This window comes from Octodon degus, unplaced genomic scaffold (genome assembly GCF_000260255.1).
Source record: "Octodon degus isolate 3935 unplaced genomic scaffold, OctDeg1.0 scaffold00005, whole genome shotgun sequence".
NCBI classification, from domain to species: domain Eukaryota; kingdom Metazoa; phylum Chordata; class Mammalia; order Rodentia; family Octodontidae; genus Octodon; species Octodon degus.
In genome coordinates this window covers 21,181,844-21,207,897 of record NW_004524581.1, presented here as the reverse complement: position 1 = coordinate 21,207,897, position 26,054 = coordinate 21,181,844, and the positions used below count along the sequence as shown (strand labels likewise).

Below are 26,054 nucleotides of genomic sequence, written 5' to 3'. Positions count from 1 at the left end.
AGGAGTGGGTTTGCTGTGGACAAGGACAGGAAGCAGCACATGTTTACTTGAGCTGAACTTGGGGCCAGGAGAGCAGAAAATGGTGTGATATGAATGGAATTAAGGACATCAGAGCACGGATAAGCTAGTTGGGGCTGTTTGTGGTGGGGAGACAGACAAAGTACACGCCACCCATGAAACAGGGCCATCTGGGCAGAAAGAGAAGAGAGCGTCACTTTGCTCAGTAGGATTTCTATTTTCCAACATGCAAGGGAATGCAAAAAGTCAAGGCTTTAAATCAGGAGCCTCAGTCTCTGGATCAGAGCTCTTTGTGGTTTCTCTGAGAACCTACCTGGGTTTGTGCAGCCTTCCCTGTTTTGTTTTTGCTAGAAACTACTCCAGGCATGCCTGAAATGTCATTTGGAATGGCTGGTCCCTGGAAGGCAGACGAGAGAAAATGGTAATCAATAACTTGTGAGATAGGATGAGGCTCAACATACATAATCTTTAAAATGAGTCAACCTATTCCTTGCCTCCTCCCTACAAACAAGCTCCTTTCTCAGGTCACTCAGGATAGAGAGATTGGGATATTTTATTTTATTCTGTTTTTTAAAGAACTGCAGGATGACAGCTCTGACGATATGTAATAAATCGACTCTAAAAAAACAGTCATTCTGATGCAGGTTCTCCCTTATTTTCCTTTTTACTGCAAGAGTCACTGTCTACAACTTTCTTGAACTGTTATGTCCTGTGGCTCGAGCCCTAGCGTATTGGACCTCATCTCATCCTGTCACATAGTTGGTGACAGCAAAATTAGCTAATGTCTCCCCAGTCACCTCTCTCCTCCAAGGAAGCCTGGCTGCACGGCAGAGGAGATTCTTTGGCTGCTAAGTAAAGTTTTGTGATCCAAGAGATCTGTCTTAAAAGGGTGAAGTCCCACATGCATTGCATAACTTACAAGAATTAGCGTGGAGACTAGAAGTATTAGGTGACTTAAAGAATGTTGTGCCTCTGCAGATGAAGAGCACATACATGTTTAGTTGGCAGCGTCAGGTCTTGCAAGATATTTTTTTATGTGCTTCTGTCATAGGTCCCCACTGGCTTTCTTCTTTCCTTGTATGTGTATTAAAATCCTGCTCAGGGCTGGCGAGATAGCTCAGTGGACTAAGTGCACCTGCTTTGGCAAGTGCAGGGACCAGGGTTTGGTCCCCGGTCCCTCGTGCCATACCAGCCCCACCGGGATCGAGTCCAGGTGTGGTGGCACATGCCTGTAATCCTAGCACTGGGGAGGTTAAAAACAGGGGGATCACCACAAGTCTGAGCTGTGTAGTGAGACCCTGTACCAAATACATAAATGAAATCATAATCATAATCATAATCATGCTCAGCCTTCCAGGATAGGCAAGGTCTCATCAAAGAGCCTTTCCTTCTTCGATTCAGTCAGCTAGCTGGGTGTAGTCCCAGCATTCTGGGAGACTGAGGCAGGAGCACCACAAGTCCAAGACAGCCTAGCCTGGGAAACTGAGCAACTTAGCGCGACCCCATCTGAAGGAAACAACAGGAACGACAAAATCAATCATTACTGACTTGACTTCCTATTGCGTTTTATTGTTGCTTTTAACTTTTTATTATGAGACATTTCAAACATACATGAAGACAGAGATTGGATTTAATACAGCCCCATCTACCCACATCTTGGGGTATTTCTTCCTTCATCTGTTATTTTGCTGCAGTTATTTTAAAACAAGTACCAGACATCCTGACATTTAACCCCAAAGTATATGTTAGTCTTTCCAAAGCCTGAGGCCATTTTCTTACAAAATCACAAAGAACACCATTTCCTTAATATTTTAAAGTAGTGGATGTTGTCATTTCTCCGGTTGATCTATTGCCCTCTCTGTGATCTTATTTAATTGCATTTCTTTCTCCCCCAGTAGACTGTGTGAACTCCTTAGAGGCAAGAGACGTTATCATGCTTTCTACCACCTTTCTAGTGTCTCCAGTAATGCTGTATTGCAGATCTTCCTGTAAACTTGTTTTATTTTATTAATCAGTTATAACTTCAGGAAATCCAGGCTCCAAGTAGACACCTAATGAAAGAAGTTAGTGGGTTTTTGTTTGTTTGTTTGTTTGTTTTTAAAAGCTACTTTAAAAAGATGAGCTGCCAAGTGTCCTGTTCTGGCGATCAGCAAAAGGACTCTTTTGTCCGTGCGAGGGTGGTGGACCTGACATCGCATAGTGCCTTCTTCATGAAAAAAAATACCTTGTTTTGTGTCTTGTGAGTGTGGCTGGCATCCTCTAGAGCTCTGACAGGGCACAGCACATCAGCTTGTGGATGTGATGAGCAGAGTGGGAGGTTGCGGTGGCGGACACGTGGCTCTCTGAAGTTGCTATGCATTTCTCACTTAACTTCTATAAAAATGAGCAAAGTGGGTCATGTCGCCGATGTAGGCTTATTTTCATAGCTGCCTTGTCTTTGGGGTGTGTGTGTCTGGGGACAGCGGCAGCAGCGGTCTGGCGTGGACGCATAGGCAGTCTGCTGGCCGGCCGGCGGGGCTGTCCTGGAGGGACGTCACAGTGCTGTGTGTGTCTTTGCTTTAAGGATGTGTGTCTGCTGTGACCTTCAGTCACACTTTCTTCTTGTGCCCTTTATTGCAACAAAAGTTATAGTCACCCAAACACACTCAACTTTTGGAAAGAAATCTTGTTCATAAACTTTTCTATTAAATATTCATTTTTGCCATGAATTCCCTGATGACTTTTGTCATGTTGTTATTTTCTGAAATAAGCTTTTTGACAGAGGGAGAGAGAGAAAGCGCCGGGCCACACCCAGGAAACCTGAGACGGAGTCCTGCCCCTGACTGGCCATAGGGCCCTCGTCAACAAAACAAGCTCTAAGACTTAAGAGTTTAAATGATATCACTAGTCTTTCCATCTCTCTTGCATGACTTTCAATATTGCTTAACAATTATAGTGAGATATCTTGTTTCCCATCAACTGAGGAAAGAATAAAAAGGATATATATATATTTCTCAGCCATAAAGGAAGATAAACTGAAGACTTTTATGGGTAAATGGATACAACTTGAGACCATACTCACAAGCGAAGTAAGTCAGACTCATATCTGTAAACGTCATTTTGTCTCACTAGTGTGGGAAACTGAACAAATAAATAAGGTTCAAGATGTACAATAGATACGGTGAATTGGAGGGAAACTATTTAGGAAAAATAAAGTATGATGGGGAGAGGGGGAAAGAAGGAAGGGAAAAAGAAAAAATATGTATGTATTGACACACAAGATAGTGAACATATTTACTCAGCTAGTTTCTCTTAGTTCACTGACAGAAAGGTTTGTGCTGATACCATTTGGATACTCTGCCATGCCTGTATCTTGTACTCTGAATAACTACTAGGAATACAACAATATACAACATATTAATTATTGTAACTCTCCTACTAACCTGTTTTGAAATTCTGTTTTATTTATTTTTTTTCTTGAAAACAAAACATTATAGTGAGAAGATGGAGTTTTTCAGAAAGCAGCATGTTTCATTTAGATGAGCACTCTTTAGTACAGTTTCCTAGGAAGGACCAGGAAAGGCCTGGATCTCAGGTTTTACCCCCTGGCTTTGCTGGATCACCAAATAAGAAAGAGAGAGCACACTGGGGTGTGGGGCAGGGTAGCATTATAGTATGATACTCTCCCCGCCAAGGCATTTATCCAAAAGATGAGACCATTCATTCATTTATTGCAGAAATCCTTACTGAGCGCCTGCTTTGCAGCAGGCAGCAAGCTTGTGAGAATGTATCTGTGCATAAGAGACAGCACACACTCTCATGGGACTTACAGTCTTGCAGAACAGACAGATAAATACACAAGATAGTTACAGGTTGTAGCAATTGCCATGGAGGAAACAGGCTGTGCTCGAGAGGGTGAGGACCTGCTTTATTTGTGGTAGGCAGGCCAGGCCTCTCATTGCAGGGGGAGCTCACCCCAGGTCTCAGGAATAAGGAGTGGGCCATCCAGAGAATATGAAGGATTTCAGGAATGTGGGAAGGTCCCAGAAATGACAAAGGGGGCGAAGTCAGATGGCCTGTGGGAGATGATAGGGTCTTGGACGAAGGTTATGCCAATAGGGATGGAGAGATATTTGAGATATTGTCAACATAGAGAATGACAAGTCTTGGTAATGGATTGCATGTGGAGAGTGAAGAGGAAATAAAGGAAAACACTTATGCATTTGGTTTAAAACAAGTATGTGCCCAGGTCCATTTATTGATGTGAAAGATTGCTGAGGAAGAATAGAGTATTTTGGAGAGGGAGTTAAGAATTCTACCTTGAATATACTGCATTTGGAATACTTTCGGGATGTCCCAGAGGGACTATCCAGTAGGTAGTTAGTTTACACAAACCTGGAGCTCAGGACAGAAAAATGGGGGGAAGGTGGTTGGTGTGCATAAGTAGCACTTATAATGGGACTGAGACCATCTCGGGCAATAATTCTCAACCTTGGCTGCACCATAGACCACTTGGTGAGCTTTAAAAGCTAACCTTTCCCCTGGGTCAGAACACCTCCAGGAGTTCTGACCCAGTTGTTCTAATGTGGGGGCCTGGACATCTTTAGGTTTCAAAGCTTCCCATAAGAATGTTCTCTACGGCCAGTTCAAAAGGACCTCTGCTCTTGGGAAGAAAGTGTGGCTAGAAAGAGGAGCTAGGACCAAGCTTTTTCCGAAGGAGTGTTGAGTGCAGTGCAGGACATTTCCAGTCTCCTGTACCTTCTGCTAGGATGAGCTCCAGATCTTTGACACTTTGGCTGAGGGTTGGTCTTCATCACCATACGACCGAGTAGCCTGTCTGGGATTGGAGTCAGGATCGCCTTTGTCTCTCCTAATTTTCTCCATTTCTGATGGGATGACTTGGGTGCTGAGGGTTTAAATATCCTTTCAAACGTACCCTGATGTGGTTTAGTGATAGCAGGCATTTGTCATGGTTGAAAGATGAAAAACCTGTTTGGCTTTTACTTTTCATTGTACTTTAGGAATTTGTTGTGGTTGTGGTAGTTGCTATGAAGGGCAGATAGCTACATGGAAAAATATATATGTTTTTAGCTGTATTCCTTTCCGCATGATTGTTCCCTGAATTATTTATGCTGGATCTTCTGTAAATACTTGGTAGCTCTCATTGATGATAATTTTAAAAAATCATTGAGACTTTAAAAATTTCACCTGCTCTTAAATTTTTCACACTTAGAAGTGCTGTTCAATTCCTTTACTCCTGCCTACACCCTCCTATTACTCCAGCACTGGCCTACGAATAAAAATGTACTCATACACCCACACACAGAGCTCATATCTCATCCGGTCTCCGTGAAAACCTAATGAAAAGGCTGTAGCAAGCAAAGGCAAGGCTTATTAAATGTTCTTATGACCCCTATCCCACATAAATTCCCAGTGTATAAAGGAACTGTACAGGATTGTGTGACCTTCTCTCTGGCCTTCAGGGAATCTGCCCTTCCAAAAATATGGCCTATTAAAAAAAAAAAACTTCCAGGGACAATTCCATAAGCTTTCTTGTTCATGTTTACAGCTGTATCAACACCACGCCAAGACTTGTGTGTCCGCGTGTGTGTGTTTGCGGACCAGATCCTATGGACCTGTGACAAGTACTGTGTAACTCTCTAATTGTGAAAGTAGTCACATCCAGCAAGAGGTACCGGTAGAAATGTCATGAGTTAGGCTACAACCATTTGTTTATAGCAATGAGTGAATTATTAGCTTTGTTATTGAATCCTTGCTATTATTTCTGTTTACGTTGAAAATCAACCTTAACTTCTCACTGAGTGCAGTTCTCAGATGTCTCTCTGTATGATCTGAATTTTTGCTGTTTTGTTATTTTGGTGGTATTGGGGATTTAACCCAGAGGATTCTTAATGCTGAGCTACGTGCCCAGTCCTTTATTTATTTACTTATTTATTTAATAAGAATCTTGCTAAATTGCCCAGAATGACCTTGAATTTGAGAGTCTTGCTAAATTGCCCAGAATGACCTTGAATTTACTGCTCTCCTGCCTCAGGCTCCTGAGTACCTGGAGGTACTGAGTCTGGGTGATCAGGAGTTTGTTTTTTTTTTTTTAGTTCTCTGGCACAGCTGGGAGAGGAAGCTAAGTGGCAGCCTTGATGGGCCACCTGATGAATGGAAAACTTAGTCTCTTTGGACTGGTCATTTCACCTGTGCACATATTTCTCACTGGAGTCTCAGAGCTGTTTTTCAGTCAGCTCTAAAAGTCCTTTAGAGTTCTCCAATCTGTTTGTAATTTGCATTAAAAAAATCATAGATGATGAGGAAAACAATGGATTAACCAACAGTGCATTTCCCTAGTTTTTCTTGATCATTCTTCAGCAGGGCCTAGCCCTACAGCTACAGCAGAGGCCCAGAACCCATTCTGGCAGAAGCTAGGGTGGTGGGTGCCTTTTTGTTAACAGGCGTCGTTGGAACATGTTCGGTTGTGGAGACAGCTCCACTCTTATTACCCGGTCTTGGCTTCCTGTCTGTTTTTTTTGGGCTGGGTGAGCAATGAAAAAGGAGACAGGAAAATACATTTTAGGGCAAATAAAATAAGGAATTTGTCTTAGGAAGACAGCTTATAGTTAGGAATTGTAACATTCAATTTAACCCTCTCCTGATACACTCTTCTTGTCCTTCTGTGGAGGCCTACTTTTCACATCTCCGAGACTCATGAAGAACTTTCATTCTCAGAGCTTTTCATAATTCCGCCTTTGAGATTTTTTTTTTTTCTTTTATGGGTGAGCATCCTAATTTTCTTAGTTTTTCTTCAACTAGATTCCTAATCCACTTATCATTTCAGAGGCTCTTCATTGAATCATCTTCACTCCCTTAAAGACAATGTTGGGGCAGTACAGAAGGGCCTCACGGGTACAGAATGGGGAGGAGTGCTGTGCATGGTATTTCTCTTTACGTTGTAGACGTTGCCCTTGCTTACCACGCCACCACGCTATAGCTGCGTGTCACTGTGTCACACCACATTCTGATTCTTTCTGTTGTACTTGTATCAAGAACTACTACACTCCTTTGTTAAGAATGATTTGATGATTCTTAAGAAGTCTTAACCTTGAGTATACCTCAATTGCCTTGTTTTTTAATATCCAGAATTTCCTTGGTTTTTAGATATGAATAAGCCAGAAGAAAGTTATTTTTCAAAAAATAATTGTCCCATTCATGTTTACCGATGTTTTCAATTTCTTTTACTAAACCACATAGATTTAGAATTAAAAAAGTACCCATTGACTGAACAGTTCACTATATGCTTTTGAGCTTTAGTATATCGTAAAACATCCAGGGCCGGGGAGATAGCTCAGCGGCGTAAGTGCCTGACTGGCATGAGCAAGGTCCCGAGTTTGATTCCTGGTACCACAAAAACAAAACAAGCAGGAAAACCCCATACAGATTGCACTAAAGAATTTGAGTTTTTAAAAGAAAATTATAATACTAAAAAAGAAATAAAAAGAGAAAAACCAGAATTTGAGTTTCCTTATGTATATTTCTATTTTTTTTCTTTTTTTCTCTTTAGGATTCTAGGCTTGAATTTTTAATTTTTATTTAAAAATAAAATTTTTTACAGGGTCTCACTATGCAGTTCAGACTCCTAGTGATCCTCCTGTCTCAGCCTCCCTAGTGCTGGGATTATAGGCTTGTGCCACCACACCAGTTCCAGGGCCAGCACGGCATACCTGGAGTTCTGGGGCTGGCATGGCATGTGGTACTGGGGATCAAGCTCGGGACCTTGCACTTGCCAGGCAGGTGTTTATGCCACTGAGCTATCTCCCCAGCTCTCTAGGCTTGAGTTTTAATTTTTAGAATAGTGTCTCAGCAAGGGGTAGATGTTGCATTACAAAAAGAAAGAAAGAAAAAAGTCATGATGGTCACTGTGAAAATTTCTCTTTGAAAAATGTGTGTGCCCCAGTTACTGCCCCGGTTTGCTGAGTAAGTGTCTGAGCTGTATGGACACTGAGTTCTCAGACAAGACCTCCCCCCTCATGAAATAGGGCAATAGGCCCCCTCAGTGTGCAACCCCTTTATCCACAGAGAGGTTTAGAGGAGGCACCCATAGAGCTCCTCTTGAGTTCTCACTCTAGTTGGCCCCCTGGTACCCTCAGCTCTCTGGTTATAGAGCAGAGCTAGGAAGGCTTAGTGCCAGATAATTCTTCAAAAGCAAAATGGAAAGCAAGGCATTCTGTAGACACATGATTATAAATACCAGTATTGATAATTCCTTGGCATAAACCACCCAGTATGTATGTTCACGTATCTATTTAGCATGGTCATTTGTTCAGCTAATTAATATGCTTTTATTTTATGATTTGCTGTTTCCAGGGCACAGACAGAAGCTTGATGACTCTAAACCTAGTTTGTTCTCTGACCGCCTCAGTGATTTAGGGCGCATTCCTCATCCCAGTATGAGAGTAGGTGTCCCGCCTCAGAACCCACGGCCCTCCCTGAACTCTGCACCAAGTCCTTTTAATCCACAAGGACAGAGTCAGATTACAGGTAAGACAGACTCCTAGGTCTCACTGGCAGATGCTGGCAGGCTGGGGGTGAGGGGCTGCCAGGCGAGATGTCTTCATTCAGAACTCCTGGAGCTATGCAATGGCTTGTTACGAAAGCATCGAAACTGGAAGATACAGATGTCTTCCATTTCTGTTAAAGGATTCGGATATTCAATAAGGTTTGGTTGAAACTTCGGGGGGGAGATTTCTACCAGTGCTGTTCTCAGCGGCAGCACCAGAGAACTGCTCATGGGAGGGACGGTGGTAATAACTGCTCTTTGGGAGATGTGTGTTGTAAGTTTCTGTGTTGTGTCCAGCTGATGCCAGGAATAACATCACACCCGCACTATTAGCAAGTTAGTGTTAGTCGTTTAGATTGGGGCTTAAATTTCTTACATGTATAACAGTTTCATTAAGTTTACTTAAAAATTGCCCGGGGCTAACAGGAAGCCTTGATTAGTAGTTAATTATAAGAGGAGGTCAGTGAGCAACTCATCAGGCCGACAGAACTCGCTTCTGATTCACATTTAGCTCCCATTCCTCACGCAGGGGTGCTCTTTATACAGTCTAGTAAGCTATTTGACCTTTCTTCTTAAGAATTAACATAAGCATTATATTGCAGGCTAACCATTCACATTTGGTGCATTAAGATACCAGCTATTTTTTTTTTCCTTTCCCTGTCCCATTTGTACAAAAACAGACCCGGTTTAGGGCTAGTTTGACTGCTTTTAGGTCATGATGACAAGAGTGTCTATCTGAATCATAGATTTTTAATCTGCAGATCAAAAGTATTGAGAGTGGAATGGAACACTCCACATAATCCAGCTGCTGTTGTGGGGTGGAGGGGAACTGCGTTGGAGGCCAATGAGCCAGAGCGACACAGAATAAACCCTCAGCATGGATGTTTTTGATGGTTAAGTTTTTGTCTGCAGTGGCCGGGCCTGGGTGTCCCAAGTGGTCTCAGAGCAGCACTGTTTATGAGGGAAATGACCTACATCTCTTGCTCCCCATCCGTAGTATGCCAGTGTAGTCTTGGATATTTACTTGGAGTAGGCTTCACATTCCGTGGGCATATGTTTATTAGTTTGAACAAGAGTTTTTATGAGGGTATAGCAATGTAGAATGGTGAAAATAAAATACCTAAGCAACAGAGAAGCAGGAATCCATATAAAGAACATTAGAACTCTGTGACATATGACCATGTGTTAGCCTATACAAAACTTTAAACACTGATATGGAGAAATCAGAAGGTCAGTGTACTCACTTGATATACGTCCTTAATAAGAATTCGGGGGTGAAACTTACACTAACTTGTTATGCTGTATATAAAGTAGTGGACTTTATATCACTGATGAAGGCTTGGACTAGCTGTCTTTTTGTCTTTATAATAATTGAAAGTTTTAGAAAAAGCCTTTTTTCTTTCTTTTTTTTTTTTTTTTTTGTACCAGGGATCAAACTTGGGACTTTGCACTTACCAGGCAAGTGCTTATGCCACTGAGCTCTATCCCTGGCCCTAAGCATGTGTGTTTATGTATATTTCGTAATGGACTAATGATGACTGTGTGTATATGTGTGAGAGTGATTTGGCAACCTCTGGGTTCTTTAAATGTTTGATTTTTATATTCTATACTCTTTTAACTATTTGCCAATTATGTCATGTTAATGATTTTAAAATGACGTAACTTCCCAGGTGCTAGATTCACTTAATATACTTTTTTTTTTTTTTTTTTTTTTTTTGTGGAACCGGAGATTGAACTCAGGCCCTTGAACTTGCCAGGGAAGCACTTATTCCACTACCATCTCCCCAGCCCCAAGATACTTCTTTCTCCTAAAATCTAAAGATGAGAGTATAAAGTAGAACCAGAGAATAATTTAGAATAAAAAACCTAAGTTAAAATCTTAAGTAAAATAAAAATCGGAGTGCCTTAATTAAGTGTCATTAAGGCACTTAGAATCTAATTATATTAGATATCATTATACCAAAACCAAAAAGAGAAGTTGTGGAGAGGGTCTTGTCTTAGCAGCATTTGTACACTCCAGATGTGACTGCAGGGCAAGCCTTCATGGGTGTAGGGCCTCTGATCCCACCAGGGTCCCAGCCATCTCCCCAACTGGCTCCTCAACCGTGGGGGCCAGTGTCTCTTACCCTCCTTCCTCTTGAGAGGCTTGGGAAGGTTGATTCAGGGCAGTGAACGCTTCATTGGGATTATTTCTAAAGATGGAAGTATAATACAGGTTCATTTTTAGGTGCTGAGACATTCTGGGATTTTTACAAGAGGGCTAGCTCTTGATTCTGAGATTATAGTACTAGTAGAATTGATTTATCAACAGTCATCATTGTTGTCTTCCTCTCCTTTTCCTCCTCTCCTTACTCACATGCTGTTAGACCGACAGCTTTTTTGAAATTTCCATACATTCAGGCACACACAAATATACCACCACCCTCTTGCATCTTGGTCTTGGGAGCTTTTTTGCCACAGAGGTTAACACAAGCACCTGCCCTGTGCAAGGCTGTGCTGAGTCTTCCAGAACAAAGATTGACAAGAGAATCCAAAGACAGTTGGAGCAGCAGCTGGATCAGAGTGCACTGAACGCATTTGGTTTTTCAATCTCTGGACTCCTTTTCTTATTAATTTATGATGCAGAGCATCCTACATGTAGAGAATTGGGTCTTGGAAGGTAAGGGCAGGGGAGTGGCACCATTCCCGAGTCAGCCTAGTGGAGGAGGGATGGCATTCCTGCCCAGGTGTCACAAGTCACCTGAAGCCCCAGTGACTGTCCCTTGGGCCCACCTCCTTCCTTGTCCTTTTAGGGAGGTCACCCTGTCTGCCCTGCTCTGCCTGCTAATGCAGTTGCATTCATCCTTCACGGTCTTGGTGTTGTCTTAGTCAGGAAAGCATTCTGGAACGTTCCTCTGAAGGCTGCCTGCTCAGCCCCTGTGTGTTAGTTGAGATCACCTTATTTTCTAGTTTCTGCCTTTGCTTCTTCTATGCTGGTCAATTATAAATTCCCTGAGGGATTTATCACAGGGATTTCTTTTCTTTTGTTCCTAGTCCAGGAGAATGTCTTGTGAATGAATGAGAGCTTGGATGAGAAGCAATCAGTGTTAGAAAGGGTTGGAAATTATGCCTTTCTTATGGGCATTAACTATTTTTTCTAAATCCTTATCTCAGGGTTCTATTGTTCCCTGCGAATGAACAATAGCAAAAGTCACATTTCAACATAATGCTTCCTAGTTAAATCATTTGGTTTTACTCCAGTAGAATTTCCATAATTTCATCATTAAATTTACATTCTTGAGACTATCATATAATGGATGTTGTAAGTTCTTCCCAGTATGCCACCTCTGCATTCTCACTTGTAGATGAAGACGTTTGTAACAGGACTCACTTAGGTCATTGGTTTGGCACTGTCGATAACTCTCTTTTTTCGTGACCCTCAAGCCTGTGCTCCCCCTACCTCAGCCTCCCAAGTAGTGGGGATTGTAGGTGTGCACTGCAATGGTCATGGCTGTGCAGTCACCCCTCGTTCTTTCACTTGCCATTATAAAAGACACTATGAAAGTCCTCAGATTCCCAAAAGTGAAATGGAATTTGAGGAAGCCTTAAGTGTTTGCAGTTCTGTCTTCTCCCATGTTTCTCCCAGGTGTCAGGGCTGAGGTTCTAGGGGGCTCCTCTGGCCCTGTCAGCTGAGGTGGTTTCGTTGAAATCTTAGGCGGCTGGTGTTGTGTCTCAGCCCTAGGATCTCCTTGTGGCTTCCTGAGGTAGCCGCTTCCTCTGTCCCTCTTCTTATCATTCAGACATCTGCTGCCTGCCTCCGGGATCAGGAAGCAAATGGGCAGCACACGTGTCTCCCTTTGATTCAGCGCGTTGGTGACGGCAGATGGGGTGACTCAGGATGATCACGGTTCACACTCAGTATCCGCTGGACAGGGCAGCTGCATCTATAAGCGATTCTTCTGATTCCAGCCCTTAGGCTCGGACATTTACCTGGCCTTTGCTTTGGATCTCAGCTTTTATTTTTCATTAGTATGAGCTGGTAGTCCATAATGATCCCCCTCCTCCTCATCTGCCGCTGTTCTCTAACTTACTCAGGAACTATTTATCAAGTGCTAACTACCTGCAGGGGTGATGTAAGTAATCAGAGAGGCATTTTCTGTGTGCGAGGACCTTCCACTGTTGTGACAGAGGCAATACATAGGCAAATGCATATGCAAGGTCATTTCAATTAACAGTAAGTGCTGTGGGAAAAGGAAACGAAGCTGTTGACAGAGAGCATCTTTGGGAGGGGAGAGATAACTTGGGGTGGAAAGTAGGGAAAGGACTCTCGAAGATCTGTGTCAGGAACAGCACTTGAGGGGGTGGGAAGCTCAGGCAAAGTGAGTGAATGACACAGAGAGGCCAACTGAGGCTGGGTTATGGGAAGCCAGGGGGCCCCAGCAGGCAGCTCTGACGTTAGCTGATGTTGTGCATGTTGAGATTGGGTGTGCTTCTGCATAAGGAGCAGCTCGCAGGCAGTAAGCGTGGAGGCAGGGCTGTGTTTAGGAGTCCACTCCGCAGGTAGTAGGGAAGACAGGACTCCTGGGTTTGGAACCTGGGTGACAGGAGGACCTTGGTGCTCCTGCAGCTCACGACCTCCCTTCTGGCCCTCCATGGGGCTCCCTGCCTTGAGTGTTCTAGGGTGCATGAGTCCCTTTTCTGATTTCTTTTCTTCCTTGAGTCTCTTGATTCTTAGCTGTCTTTTAAAATTTTCAGTGAGCATAGGCTTTCCCTGGATGTGAACGATACAAGGAAGCCTCTCACTGTCATTTCTTTTCTTCTTGGCCCAGACCCCTGTTTTCAGCCACACACAGACCTTGACACTGTACATGCTCCTCCATGTTCCCTCCTGTTATTTACCATGGCTTTCTCCTTGGTTAGTGCACATGAAATTAATTTGCAGTTTCACCTGCTGTTTCTTTTGGATCTTAGTATGTCATTGTACACACACTTTTCTTTCTTGCTGGACAACCTTCCCAGTATTGCATTTCCAGACATCTTCTCTTCTTGTCTCTTCTCTTCTCTTCTCTTCTCTTCTCTTCTCTTCTCTTCTCTTCTCTTCTCTTCTCTTCTCTTCTCTTCTCCCCTCCCCCTGTCTCTTTCTTTCTTTCTGTGTGGGGGTCTCACTACACAGCTCTGACTCATAGTGATCCTCTTGTTTTCAGCCTCCCTAGGACTGGGATTACAGGTGTGCGCCACCACACCCGGACTCCATCGCCCACTCAGCGCACCTGGGGGCAGGGCCAGTCCAGACAGATTTTCTAATTTTCTTCAAAACTGAGATCAAACGTTACTCCTGCATCAGTTTCTTCTGCCCTCTCCAAGCTGAGTCAGGCTCCCCCACAGCCTACCCTACCCTCTGTCACATCATGCTGCCTGCAGTGACAGTAACTTGATTCTAAGTCCGTTTCTTCCATCAAACAGAACCTTTCAAAGTCAAGGTCCATGTTCTATTCATTTCTGCACCTTATTGCCTTAAACAGAGCCTACTGCTTGGTGGCTTTTGGCTGGGTGATGAATGGATCAAAAGGTTATTGACTTATTCACAAGTGTGAGCCAGGATTGTTCTAGCCCTAATGTTTATGGCACCTATGTGATTGAAATATTATTAGCTACTATTTCTTAATTGCTTATCATGAGTCAGGCATTAGCTTAACTCGTGAGCTAAGGTCTATGAGGTAGGGTAGCATTATTAGGAAACTGAGGGGGCAAAGCGGGGAGGATAACTCATCCATGGTTCTACTCACAACTACCAAGTAGATAGACACAGGAGTTCATGGCAAATCCACAGGACTCCAGGGCCCTGCAGGCTCAGAACCATTGCACACCGTTGGGAGGCTGATGTGTTTTTTATTATGACTCAGTTTCCTCCATTTCCATACCCTCAAAATTTCGTTCATGCAGTTGTCATTTACAAAGTAGCTTCATTTAAGTTCTTATTAAAGCTTTGAACCAGTTCTGAAAATAGGCATCTCATCTTTGGAGGTAATTGATCCTTAGAGAAAAGGCTGCTGAAGCCCTCTTCAGCTATTAGAGTTGAGTGTTGATTCTTAACGGGCAGTTGCCTTTATCTTGAGGTGCCTTGTGTACAGTCAAAGTGACATGTGTCCTAAGGGGTCACTTTCTTTTTCTTCTATTAGGTATTATTTAGGATCCACAAGAAAAAATATTTTCTACAAAGAATGGAAGTATGTAAATTAGACTTTAAAATACAACAGAATAGTTTGTAGTGATCCTGTCACACTTAAGTAAGGCATATGTTCAAGGTAACACTTTTAAGAATATCCTGAAAGGATTATCTTACCTGTCCAATGGAAAATCATAAAACTCTGGTCAGCAGTTACCTTGGGAGAACTGAAGAAGTTTCCCCCCACCACCTACAGTCTGAGTCTCTCCTCCCTTGGTAAGCAAGGCTCCCTTAACAATAAAGAGGAGCCCAGGCCAACTAGACCAGTGAGGCTCACCCTCTCTGTGTATGCTTGGTAGGCTGAGTTGTGTACATCTCCAATTACCATTCCCTTCAAGGGCTGAGTGACCACAGAGTTCTGTCACATGGGACAAGTTGGCAGGTGGGTGGGTGTGGTAGGGGTGGCAGCAGCTGGGAGGTGCAGGAGTGGGAGCCCAGGGGGGTCAGGGACTTTTGGGGAACTGAAGGAGTGAGTGCAGCTGCTGGCAGCAGGTGTGGAGGGGGCAGCCAGAGGGCCCCAGTCTTTGCAACCTGTGATCCTGTTCACCTGTATGTGACTTGCTTCTGAAGCAGTTGGGGCCATCACTCAACGACACATGGGTGGAAGCATGGGGTGACCAGTTCTGAGGTCTTTGCAAAGCCCTCTCTTGGCTCCCTTCTTTGAGATCTTTGGGCAGGAGACCCAGGTCATTAAGTTGCTGCCATGGCCAGGTCTAAGCTGGGCATCTCTTCAGAGCAAGGTGCTCATCACAATTCTTTTTAAAAGAGGAGCATAAATCTTGCATGTGGACACTACCTCACATCTATTTTTCTCTGACAGCTGCCTTCTCAGGACAAACAGAATCAGGTGCAGCCAAACTGGCCTTAAAGAATGGGGCCCTGGGGGCCCCCCGCAAAGGGCTGAGGTCACAGGTCACCACATTGCTCAGCCTACTGGTGGTGGCTACAGATTAGCATCTCAGAAGTTCCCTGTTTGGATTTTTTCACTTGTCTGAAGATGTGCTTGTTTGTTGTGGATATAGAAATGTGTAGAAAAGAGCAATGTTCTAAGCAACATTGATTTTGTTCCCAAAACATGAGTTTGCTATTTTCTCCTACCTGGAATAGAAAATGTGTAGCTGATACCTGGTTGTGAGGAGAACAGTCGTTTCCTATGCAGTACTCACTTTGTCCTTGTTGTCCTCAACACTGTGTGATCTCTAGCCTGTCTTTAGCCTTCTGCCAAGAGAAGTTTTGTTTTCATTTTCCTTTCTGTTCCAAAACACCATCTTTTCTTTAATTTTATACTTGCTTTGACATCCATGTGCATATGTGTGTGTATAAGCGTATGTTTATTCATACACATGTACACGCTTTTCTTCATTTTCCCCCCATAATTTTATTGAGAAACAAATAGCAATGAGACAGTTTCAAATCAAATTGGTAGGACAGTTTCAATAATTAATACATTGCATACATTCTTCCTAGTGGCTAATTGCTGTACAAGATGTGGACTTGATATCCTATTTACAAACACCATTAGAATAAATCCCTCTATTCATTAAGAGAATGTAACTATATATCTATCCTAACTACTTTGAATACACAGATACAAAATGGACATTCATCTATATCCCCTTTTTTGTTAAATTCCATCATTTAAATATTATAGGTGTGTAAACTCAGCAAAATATTCTAAAAGAGTCCAGTAGTCCATAATAGTATTGGAGCTTCCGCTTCACTGGCAATGTCAGAAATTGTTGACCTGAGTCCCCTACAGCTCATCCTAACACCATGGCTTTACTTCTTATACTTTGTTTTTATACTTTTCTGCTGGATGGTTAAGACCAAGGTAATGCGGACCTATGCAACAAGAGTTGTAGCTTTTGGGTCTGATAAGGTCAGTGAAATCCCCTCAGGATTTATCCTGGGATCCTGTACCTCAGATGGTAGGACCTTTGTCAGTGTCATTCATGTGAATGAGTCACGGCCATTGCTTGGCCATTGTGCTCTCTGTGAAAGCCTGAGAGAATGTTTTCTCTCCATGTGACTCTCCTTAGGCACACTCTACATCATCGATCACTTTCTCTTTGGCCCCGTAATCTCCTTGATCAGAAAATTTGGGACACTACTGAGTTACATGACATTACAGCACAAGTTCTCGTATGTCCTGAGTCTTAATTGACCTTGGAAGACTAGGGCCAAAATGTTGGCTTTCCTTGCTGCCCTCCTTTTTGTCTAATTTTGGTCTGCAAACTTAGGTTGTTAACCATCCAGGAGAGAAGCTTATTGTTATTACCATACAACCTAGGCTGTTAAGCTTAACCTCACTATCTGTCTGAATATCAAACATCTTAGGCATAACATGAAACAGGTATTTCTCATCAAGTATTGATATGTTGAACTTTAAGTCTCTACAGCATATGATGAAAAACTTCTTTCTTTCTTTTACACTTTTCTTCTTTACTGGTTTCCTAGGGTCCTTTCTCACCTTACCTTGTCTTTTGAGCCAGGGTCTTGCTATGTAGTTCAGGCTGACCTTGAAGTATTTTGTAGGCCAGGCTGACTTGGAGCTTGCAGTGATCCTCCTGCCTCAGCCTCCTGAGTGCTGGGATTACAGGTGCGCACCACCATGTCTGGCTCTCACCTCTTTGTCCCCTTGGCAAGGATGTGAACAGGGTCTGCAGAGAACGCCTTGGAAGGAAACAGCCACCTGCAGGGCTGTTCTAGGGGAAGGACAGGTCCAACCCAAGTTTGCCATCCTGGGGTGCTCTGGGGTGTGTCTTGAGGTTTAATCATCGGTAGGCAGGTTGTGCATGGAGGTGCTGCACTTTGCCTGTCTAAGATTAACAGCAATAATATATATTTAGGTATTTCCCAACTAAAGAAGTATTTTATTCTTTTTTTTCCATTTTAATATATGCGAAAGTATTCTGGGAATAGACTTGTGTGACATCACTCCCAGCTCTGGCTATGGGATTATTTTTAGGGTTTTGTTTACCGTGATAAAGCCTTGTTTTTTTAATGGTTTAAAAAATTTATTGGAGCAGTATTTGAAAGATAGATGGGCAGAAAGAAAAGACAGAGGAGTCCCTGTTGTGAGCCTATTTAATAAATAAGGAAACTCAAGCACTAGGGGGTTTCTGAGATGCTTAGAACTGAAATTAGAACTTGCAGCTGGAAGGGGAAACACAAGATAGTTTTAGGCAGTGGTTCTGTGCATCTACAGTGGTGAATGACAGTGTGTGGAGGGCGTCATCTCATCTTCTAGGTCGCAGTACAGACTAGGAAGATAAGGGTCTTGCTGAGCCAGTGGCAGTGTGGAGTCAGAGAGATGAGGCCAGGGCGATGGCTCAGTACAATAAGCGCTTCCTTGGCAAGAGCAAGGGTTTGAGTTCAATCCCTGGTTCCATGAAAAAATAAATAAATAAATAAATAAAACAGTCAGAGAGCTGGAGGATCTTCTCAAGGAGATAGGCCCCCTGGCACACTGGAGCAGGAACAGCAGCCAGGCGGCAGGGCTGGGAGGAAGGAGATAGGCAGACCCGATTTCAGTTCAGATGGGGTCTAGGAGCATCTTTTGGAAAGATCGGGGGTAGGCTGGAGCTCATGGCTGTTCCTTCCTCTGGTTCCTCGTAGACAGAGGGCCCACTCTGGCTGTGTCATCTCCAATTGCATCTGATGCCATCTTTGGGGAACACAGTCCCCCTAGCTCTGTCTGTAGGAGCTGCAGGGCAGAGGAAGGTCCACTTATGTGATCCTGTCCCATGCTCAGTTGTCCTTTCCCATACCAGAGGGTTATTTAATAGTTCCAACTCTTCATCCAGTGTTGGCTATGCCTCACAACTTAGGCTTATTTTTGAAACTGGGAGTGGTTACTTCTCATCTTTAAAGACTGTGGTGAAGATGTAGGGTACATCCTATGACTGGGGTCACCATATGTCTCTGTGTAATCTGCAGGCCTCTAAACTATCTGCAGTTCACATTAGGGATGAACTGTGGTCTTGCTCAGGTTCACGTACAGCAGAGGGTGAGATGCCTTTGGCTTGGTTATTGTGGTGGCCCCCACTGGTGGCAGGATTTTAGGGAACCCTCACTGCTTTCCAAGTCACCATGGAGCTCAAGTGTGAAAAGTTCTGGGTACACAGGCCTTTGAAAATGACTTAAGTATTTTTCATGGATTGCAAATAAACCTAGCACTGACATGCAAGCACATGCACGCATGCGCATGCGCACACACACACACACACACACACACACTGAAATGTACTAGTAGCGATAACACTTTCTGAATAAGATAAACAAGTACGAGAATATGAAACCCATTGTATTTTGTGTAGTGAACTTTACCAACATCATCATCAAATAATTTAATAACTCTCCTGGGCAGTAATGACCCCAGAGTGCAAAACTAAGATTAGTAGTGAGTTAAGTTCTAGGGAGACACATTTTTTTCTTATATAAGAAAGAATTTTCTTGACCTCGCTCTGTCCAGCCAAAGCCCCCTGCCTGCTTGTCACCATAAATTCTTGCAGGACTGTAGAACATAATTCATCTTGGGGCTGAGGCCTGAGCTCCTTCCAATAAAGCAGCACCGTGTTCTTCCTTATCTCTTTGCCTCTCCGGAGCCTTAATTTCCTCTTATGCGTGTTTGTTCTCTTCTTTCTGTTTGAAGATCATTCCTTTTGATAGGGAAGATTAAATCAAAATAGTGTTGGGTAACGTTCCTAACTGTCATGGGTGAAAATTATGCCTATTGTTCTCAAATTTTGGCATAGACCTGCATCACCTGTGGAGACTGTTCAAAGGAGACTCCAGCTCTTTCACCTGGAGTCACAGTGAATGAGGTGGAGCCAATCAAAATGCCCTAGGCCTGTTACTCTGGGGTCACTGTGGCCTCCAGAACTGACCCTGATCCAGCTGAGAGGCATCCCTGAAGCCACCTACTGTGGGATGCACAGAGGCCACCCATGCCCTGGGTCTGCTCTCCTGGGGTGTCTGCATGACCCCTGGGCCCCGCCCTCATGTTCCTTCCAGCTGCTGTTTTTTCCCTGCACACCCCTCCTGTGTGTCTGGTCCTGGACCAGACTCCATCTCTGTTTCTGTTATGATGCTGCCAGAAGGGGACTTTAGCAATCTGATGGCATTACCCCACTGGGTGACCTTGCAGTGCACTTAGGCTGAGGCCAGAAGCTCTACCCTATGGGCAGGTTGTGCACGCCGACCCCTACTTGTTACTCCACACCCTCCTCTCACACTGTTCGGAGGGTTTGTGTCTTTCACTGGCTTTCTTTCAAGTTCTCAAAAAACATGATATAGTTTCCTTCCCAGAAACCAGACGTTCACTGTGTGCTTTGCCTAAAGCCCTCCTAACCCTACCTAGGCACCTCTGCACCTCTGCTTGCCATCTTAATCTATCTTTATTCACCTTTGTTACCTCTAATGACTAGTGCAGTACCAGAGTGAACCCATGGGAAGTATCTCTTAGCTGAATGCATGAATGAATGACTGGGAGGCAGTTCTGGTGACTTGGATATCACCACACATCTGACAAACGTGGCACCCTGCCTGGGGACTTTCTGCCATGTACCCGGGGCCCTGTCTCACCTCCTAGAGGTAGACACCAGCTTGATTTGATCCGGAATTCACTACAGCCACTTTAACATGGTGACTTGAACTGCACGTCGCTCCTCTAGGCCAGGACCACACCTAGTCCTATTTCAGATTTGGTCTTGGGTCTCATTCCCTTTGTCCTGCAGGCTGCCCACGGAGAGGTCCTGGGCCAGCTGAGGTTCTGCGTGTGGCCCACTTTGGTAGCAGTCAGGAGGCACAATAGGTAAACTAGGAAACCCTCTGTATGTGCTTTGTCTCGATACTCCAGTTTTCTCAAGAACTACCTGAGGTTTATATAGTCTAGTTCGAGTCCTGATCAGGGAGAAGTGGGTGGAGGATCAGGGGTGGGAGCACGGTGCTCTCGCATCATACCCTGCTCACCTCAGATACGCTGAGCTTTGGTGGAGACCTTGGGCTGTGCTGACGTCATGTCACTGGCACAGATGCCTGCTGGTAGCACGGGCAGGAAGGAGGCTTTTTTGGGCCGGTTTGGGCTCAGCTCGTCGACTTGTTTCCTCCCATCTCTGCACGGAGTTCGCCAGCAGCCCCTGGCGTACCTCAATGCCAGTGCCTCTCAGGAAAGCAGGCCCCCTCCACACACCCACACGTGTTTGACCAGAGTGTTTACCAAGGGAGGCTTGCTGACAGCAACTTCTGAGTTTCCACACACCCTCTTTACTGGGCTTTTATAAAGCTGTCTGCATGCTCCACTTCCCCTTACTCAAAGGCATTCATTAAGAAAGGAATTCTAGCTGGGTGTGGTGCTGCAGGCCCTAATTCAGCAGTCTGGGAAGCTGAGGCAGGAGGATCACAAATTTGAGATCAACCTGGGCTGGCGCTGTAGCTTAGTGCCGAGTCCTGGGCTTCAACCCTTAGTGCTGCAGACACAAACACACTAAGGAATTCTGTGTGTTTTCCTGGAGCCTGTGTATTCATTTTCCTAGGATGCCTTTTTTCCTAACCATCTGCCCTTCTTCCTCCCTGGTGCTTGTGACCGACTTTGCCTCAGTTGGAACAAATGTTGGAGGGATTTGTTGCGGCAGCAGATGAGTTCCTTTTTCACGTGAGGTGGAGAATTTCCCCCCAGCTCTTCATAACTCATGCTGATCTGGTCTTACAGAGAGGGTGGGGATTTCTTCTGACGTCTGAGGCTGCAGATTGTTCACCTTCACAGCGGCGGAGACTGTTTCTTTGCACAGTTCATCTTCAAGGGCTCAGGACTGCTGGGGGTGTGCTGCTGTCTCCTTTGACGCTTCTGATTAATCACGCCCTTCTTGTAAGCACACCAGGCCCAGTGCCCAGGACAGGCCTGACTTTCTCTCTTAAGTGTATGTTGTGGGTCAAATTTGATTTCCTCTTCACCTAAACCCCCCTGTTTTTTAGGTGGCAGGAGAAGGGCTTGTGGAAGAATAAAGGCAGAGTCTGACTTAAATGCACTTGGGTGATAGCATTCCCCATTTCCAGAGCACTGAAGGGTGTATGGCCATTAAAAAAATGCAGCACCGAAAGTTCTGCTTTTAAGCTGTCATATCTATATGAAACATATGTCAGTACTTTGCATTTCTATCATGTAGTAATAAAAATAATATCGCTACTGTCTGGAGTTTGGCACGAAAAAGGAATGAATTACAGTTTTTAAGGCACCAGGGAAATCCTTAAAGTGCACCAACAGTTTTCCTTTCTGCTGAGTTTCTAGCAACAGTGTTTCTTTCAGAAATCTTGTAGATGCTTTTAGGTGGCTACAAGTTACAGGACAGCCAGGGTGAAACTCACCTTGAGGCCATGAGTGACAGCTGCTTCTCCTGAGTCATGGAAGTCCTGGGGATTCTTGTTTCTGCTGCAGAGGTGGCGTGTGGACCCTCACCCTAGGCTTTCGCAGATCCAGAAGGGTGACCCAATCTGTATTTCTGGGTGGGGTAGGTGGAGGGATGGATAGTACTAGGGTGGAGACGAGGAAGTTCCCTGTTTGCTCATGGTTCATTAGGAGACTTGATTCAGTGCTAGGCCTTGTCTTTTTCCCTGTTAGCATCTTTAGGATTGATTGGGGATGTCAAAAGCAACATCTGTCACCTGCTCTGACTCATTCAAGGTGAGCCTGAATCTCAGAAGTCTCAGGTTTCTTCAGGAAGTTGAGTTCAGAAATCCTTCCTGAGATCAGGTTAAGGTGACTTTTTTCTGCTGTAAGCATTAATAATTGTCCACAAGAAAGCAAATAGGCTGTAATCATATATTTATACTAGGGCTGTGTTTTCTTCAACAAGCAAGCATTTGTTTAGGAAGTCGAGATATTTCACAACCATTATTTTTCCCCACTAAAGCACTGAAAAGGTCAGAGTAGAGAGTATTTGAAAATATACTAAGATGTTGAGGATTTCTCCTTGGGAATGGGAACCAAGACTGAGAGAGAACATGATTAAGGTAAAAGATCATAAGGGATCTTGAGATCTTGACATGGCTAATATGGGAATAGGCTCTAAATTCTGAGCAAACAAACTTTAGGAACCTCTCTGAACCTCATCCTCTGCTCGAAGAAGAGCTTCTGGGCTGACAGCAGCTGCAAAGTAGACACTCAGTGAAGGTGGAGGGCCTACCTGCACGTGTACTTATGGGTTCTTTGTGTGTGCTGAGACCTTTACTACACCGTCTCACTTAAGCTTCATAACAACTTTACAAGGAGATATTCTTATTCTCCCTATTTTACAGATGAAGAAATTTGAAGCTTAAATAGGTTATGGGATTTTTTTAGAAATGATGGAGCTGGGGTTTATGGTCACTTACAGGATGGTAGAGAATGCTTGTGGGGTTTGGAGACTACTTTTTTTTTTTTTTGGGGTTCTTTTGTTTTTTTTCTCAGTACTAGAGATTGAACCCAGTATCTGGACACTCATCTCTTTGTATTTTGCTGTTGCCCAGGCTGGGCTCAAACTTTCTATCCTCCTGTCCCGGCCTCCCAGAGTGCTGGGATTACAGAATAAGCATGCACCACCATGCCTGGTTTATCTCCACTGGCTACCAGTCCCTTTTTAAGATTACTTATCCCTAATCCAGTGAATCCAATATGGAAGTTCTTGCATTTCATTTTTCTTTACCAACTCTGAGTATGTCATTATCATAGAATCTTAGGACAGTGAACTTGAAAAAGACTGACTCACCTGCAGCCCATCCTCTGAAAGAAAACACGAAGAAGTTTTCACTTATTTAGAGACAGGGAGAAGATTTTTTTTTTTTTTTCCCAATCCTGGATAGCTCCAGGAAAGGCCTCCATGAAAAGTAAAGCTATCTTTAACAGACTGTTCCCGTATATATTATGGCAGTCAGGAAGTTTATATAAAATGTAAAACCTTGCTGATAAAAATTCCTTTATAGCCTGAGAGAAAATTAGAGAGTGACTAATTGTGATCTCATTTTAATATTCCATTACTCACCAGGCCACCCTGGAGGTTCATTCAAAAGCTGGGAATTGAGTACCTGCTTTGTGCAAGCCCTTATACTTAATGATACCGAAGCTGATCTTAGGAATCTTGAAGAATTCCAGATAAACCAAGCTACCCTAGATAGTTTAGAGTCATATTTTTACTGTTTAAATAATAGTGCTATATAGTTATGAAAATGCTTTCTTTTAAAAAGATTTATTTATCTATTTCATGGTCTCACTGCATAGCTCAGACTCATAGTGATCCTCCTATCTCAGCCTCCCCAGCACTGGGGCTGCAGGCATGTGCCACCAGGCCCAATTTTGTTGGCTGGCATAGCATGCCTGGGGTTCTGGTACGGCTAGGCATATGGTACCGGGGATCGAACTTGCACTTGTCAGGCTCGTGTTTACACCACCAAGATACCTCCCCAGCCTGAAAATGCTGTTTTGTATATTAGCTTATCTAATTTTCCAGATAAATACAACAGCAGTTATGGTTGTACTCATTATTCTGCAGAGAAGGCTTGTACTTACTATCCACCTCATGGACAGAGAGTGATAACTTCCTCTTGTGATGTGGCTTAGTTGATGTGATGATGCTCATTAAAACCTAATCAGCATCACTATTCTCATGTTGCCAGTGAGCCATTGAGGCCCTAAGAACGTAGGTGACCTGCTGGGCGTACAGGAGCTGTAATTCACTCATGATCATCTTCTGGCACCCTCTTCAATTTAGACTACATGGCCTTGCTTTCTGGAGGAGGAAAGGGAGGTCCAGGGTGGGCTCCCTGGCTGTGGCCACACAGCTCAGAAACAGTGGAGCTAAGGCTGCAACCCAAATCTCTCACTGGGAAGGCTTTAAGGGCTGGCACTGCGCACTGCAAGGGCTGCCCCTTGCACAGAGGACCAGAAGGCCGTGTCTGTCTTTCATTCCAGCTAAGCACCCTTGTGCTTAGGATGCTTGCTGATGATGTTAGGACTCAAGCCCAGTCTAGTCCTGCACTATGACCTCCCTGAACTAGCTCTGTGGTTCTTGTCCTTTATGTCTGTAGAAACTGTCACTTGAGAGCAGGCCTTGCCTTTATGAAGTCACGTTCTGTACCATAAGGAATGAGGCCTTTGCCACGTGAAGGCCACTTACTGCTTCTCTGCAGAATGAACTGGTACATGGCATCAGGCAATTATCAGATCCACAACAGCGATCAGTCATTCAAATCTGTCGCATTGCCAGTCTCTATAATCTCAGCTTGGAGAACTGTAAAGCACAGAAGTTCATTATTTTTAACAATGAAATATCCTTCAGGGAGCCAGGGAGATAGCTTGGTGGTCTAAGCGCCTGCCTGCCAAGCACAAGGACCTGGGTTTGATCCCTGGTAGCACATGCCCTGAGCCAAGTCGATTACCGAAACAGTGGTGCACACCTGTTATCCCAGCACTAGGGAGGCTGAGACAGGAGGATCACTACAAGTCCCAGCTGCATAGCGAGACTCTGTACCAAATAAATAAATAAATACATAAATCTTTTTAAAAAATCCTTCAGATTTCTGGAGGAAAAGTGTACGTTAACCCTGTATAGGGCAACACTTTTATTCCAATTGCAAACTCAAGGGAATGCTCCTTAAAATGGAATTGGATGAAGTTTTCCTCTATATCGCTTGATGTCAGTAAGCATCAGATAAATATCCATATGTATTTAATTATCTCCACCCAAGGAAGTACTGTGTGTCCTATTTAGGCAGTCTTTAAATAAATGGTTTCCAAGTTGAACAAATAAACAAGAAATAGCTGAAATTCAACCCTTTTGACTATATAGAAAAACCCAAACACTTTGAAAAAGGATGATCTCAGGAAAACCCTGTCTTCTTATATACTCATTTGTAATTTTATTTTTAATTTTTTTATATATTTGCTATGGGTCTTACTATGCAGCTCGGATTCGTAGTGATCCTCCTGTTTTTACCCTCCCCGGTGCTGGGATTACAGGCATGTGCCACCACGCCTGGTCTCATTGGCCGGCTCAGCAAACCCAGGTGAGTGGCCAGCGTGGCATGTGGTGCCAGGGATCAAACCCCTGTCCCTGCACTTGCCTAAACAGGCACTTCGTCTGCTGAGCTATCTCACTGGCCCTCATTTGTCATTTTAGAAATAAACTCTAACTCTTGATTGTTTGAGTACAGGAATAGGTTTTGAAAATTAGGCTTTTTTTTTCCCCCAAACAGTGAGGGGTGCTGAGATAATTATAAGCCTGTTCTAGGTGTAGTTACTTTAGTTCAGGTGTA

At 43.9% G+C, this 26,054-nt stretch overlaps 1 protein-coding gene across 4 annotated transcripts in view; it reads left to right on the top strand.

Annotated features, from left to right (window-relative positions):
• Window positions 1–26,054, top strand: part of Runx2 (runt related transcription factor 2) — a 128,420-nt gene that overhangs the window by 58,353 nt on the left and 44,013 nt on the right. For 2 of the 4 annotated variants that reach the window (XM_012515909.2, XM_012515902.2), the window contains exon 4: window positions 8,371–8,544. The exons of the other annotated variants lie outside the window; for them this stretch is intronic. In XM_012515909.2, coding sequence (XP_012371363.1) covers window positions 8,371–8,544 — 174 coding nt within the window. The remainder of the gene's footprint in view (window positions 1–8,370; window positions 8,545–26,054) is intronic. 4 annotated transcript variants of the gene reach the window in all.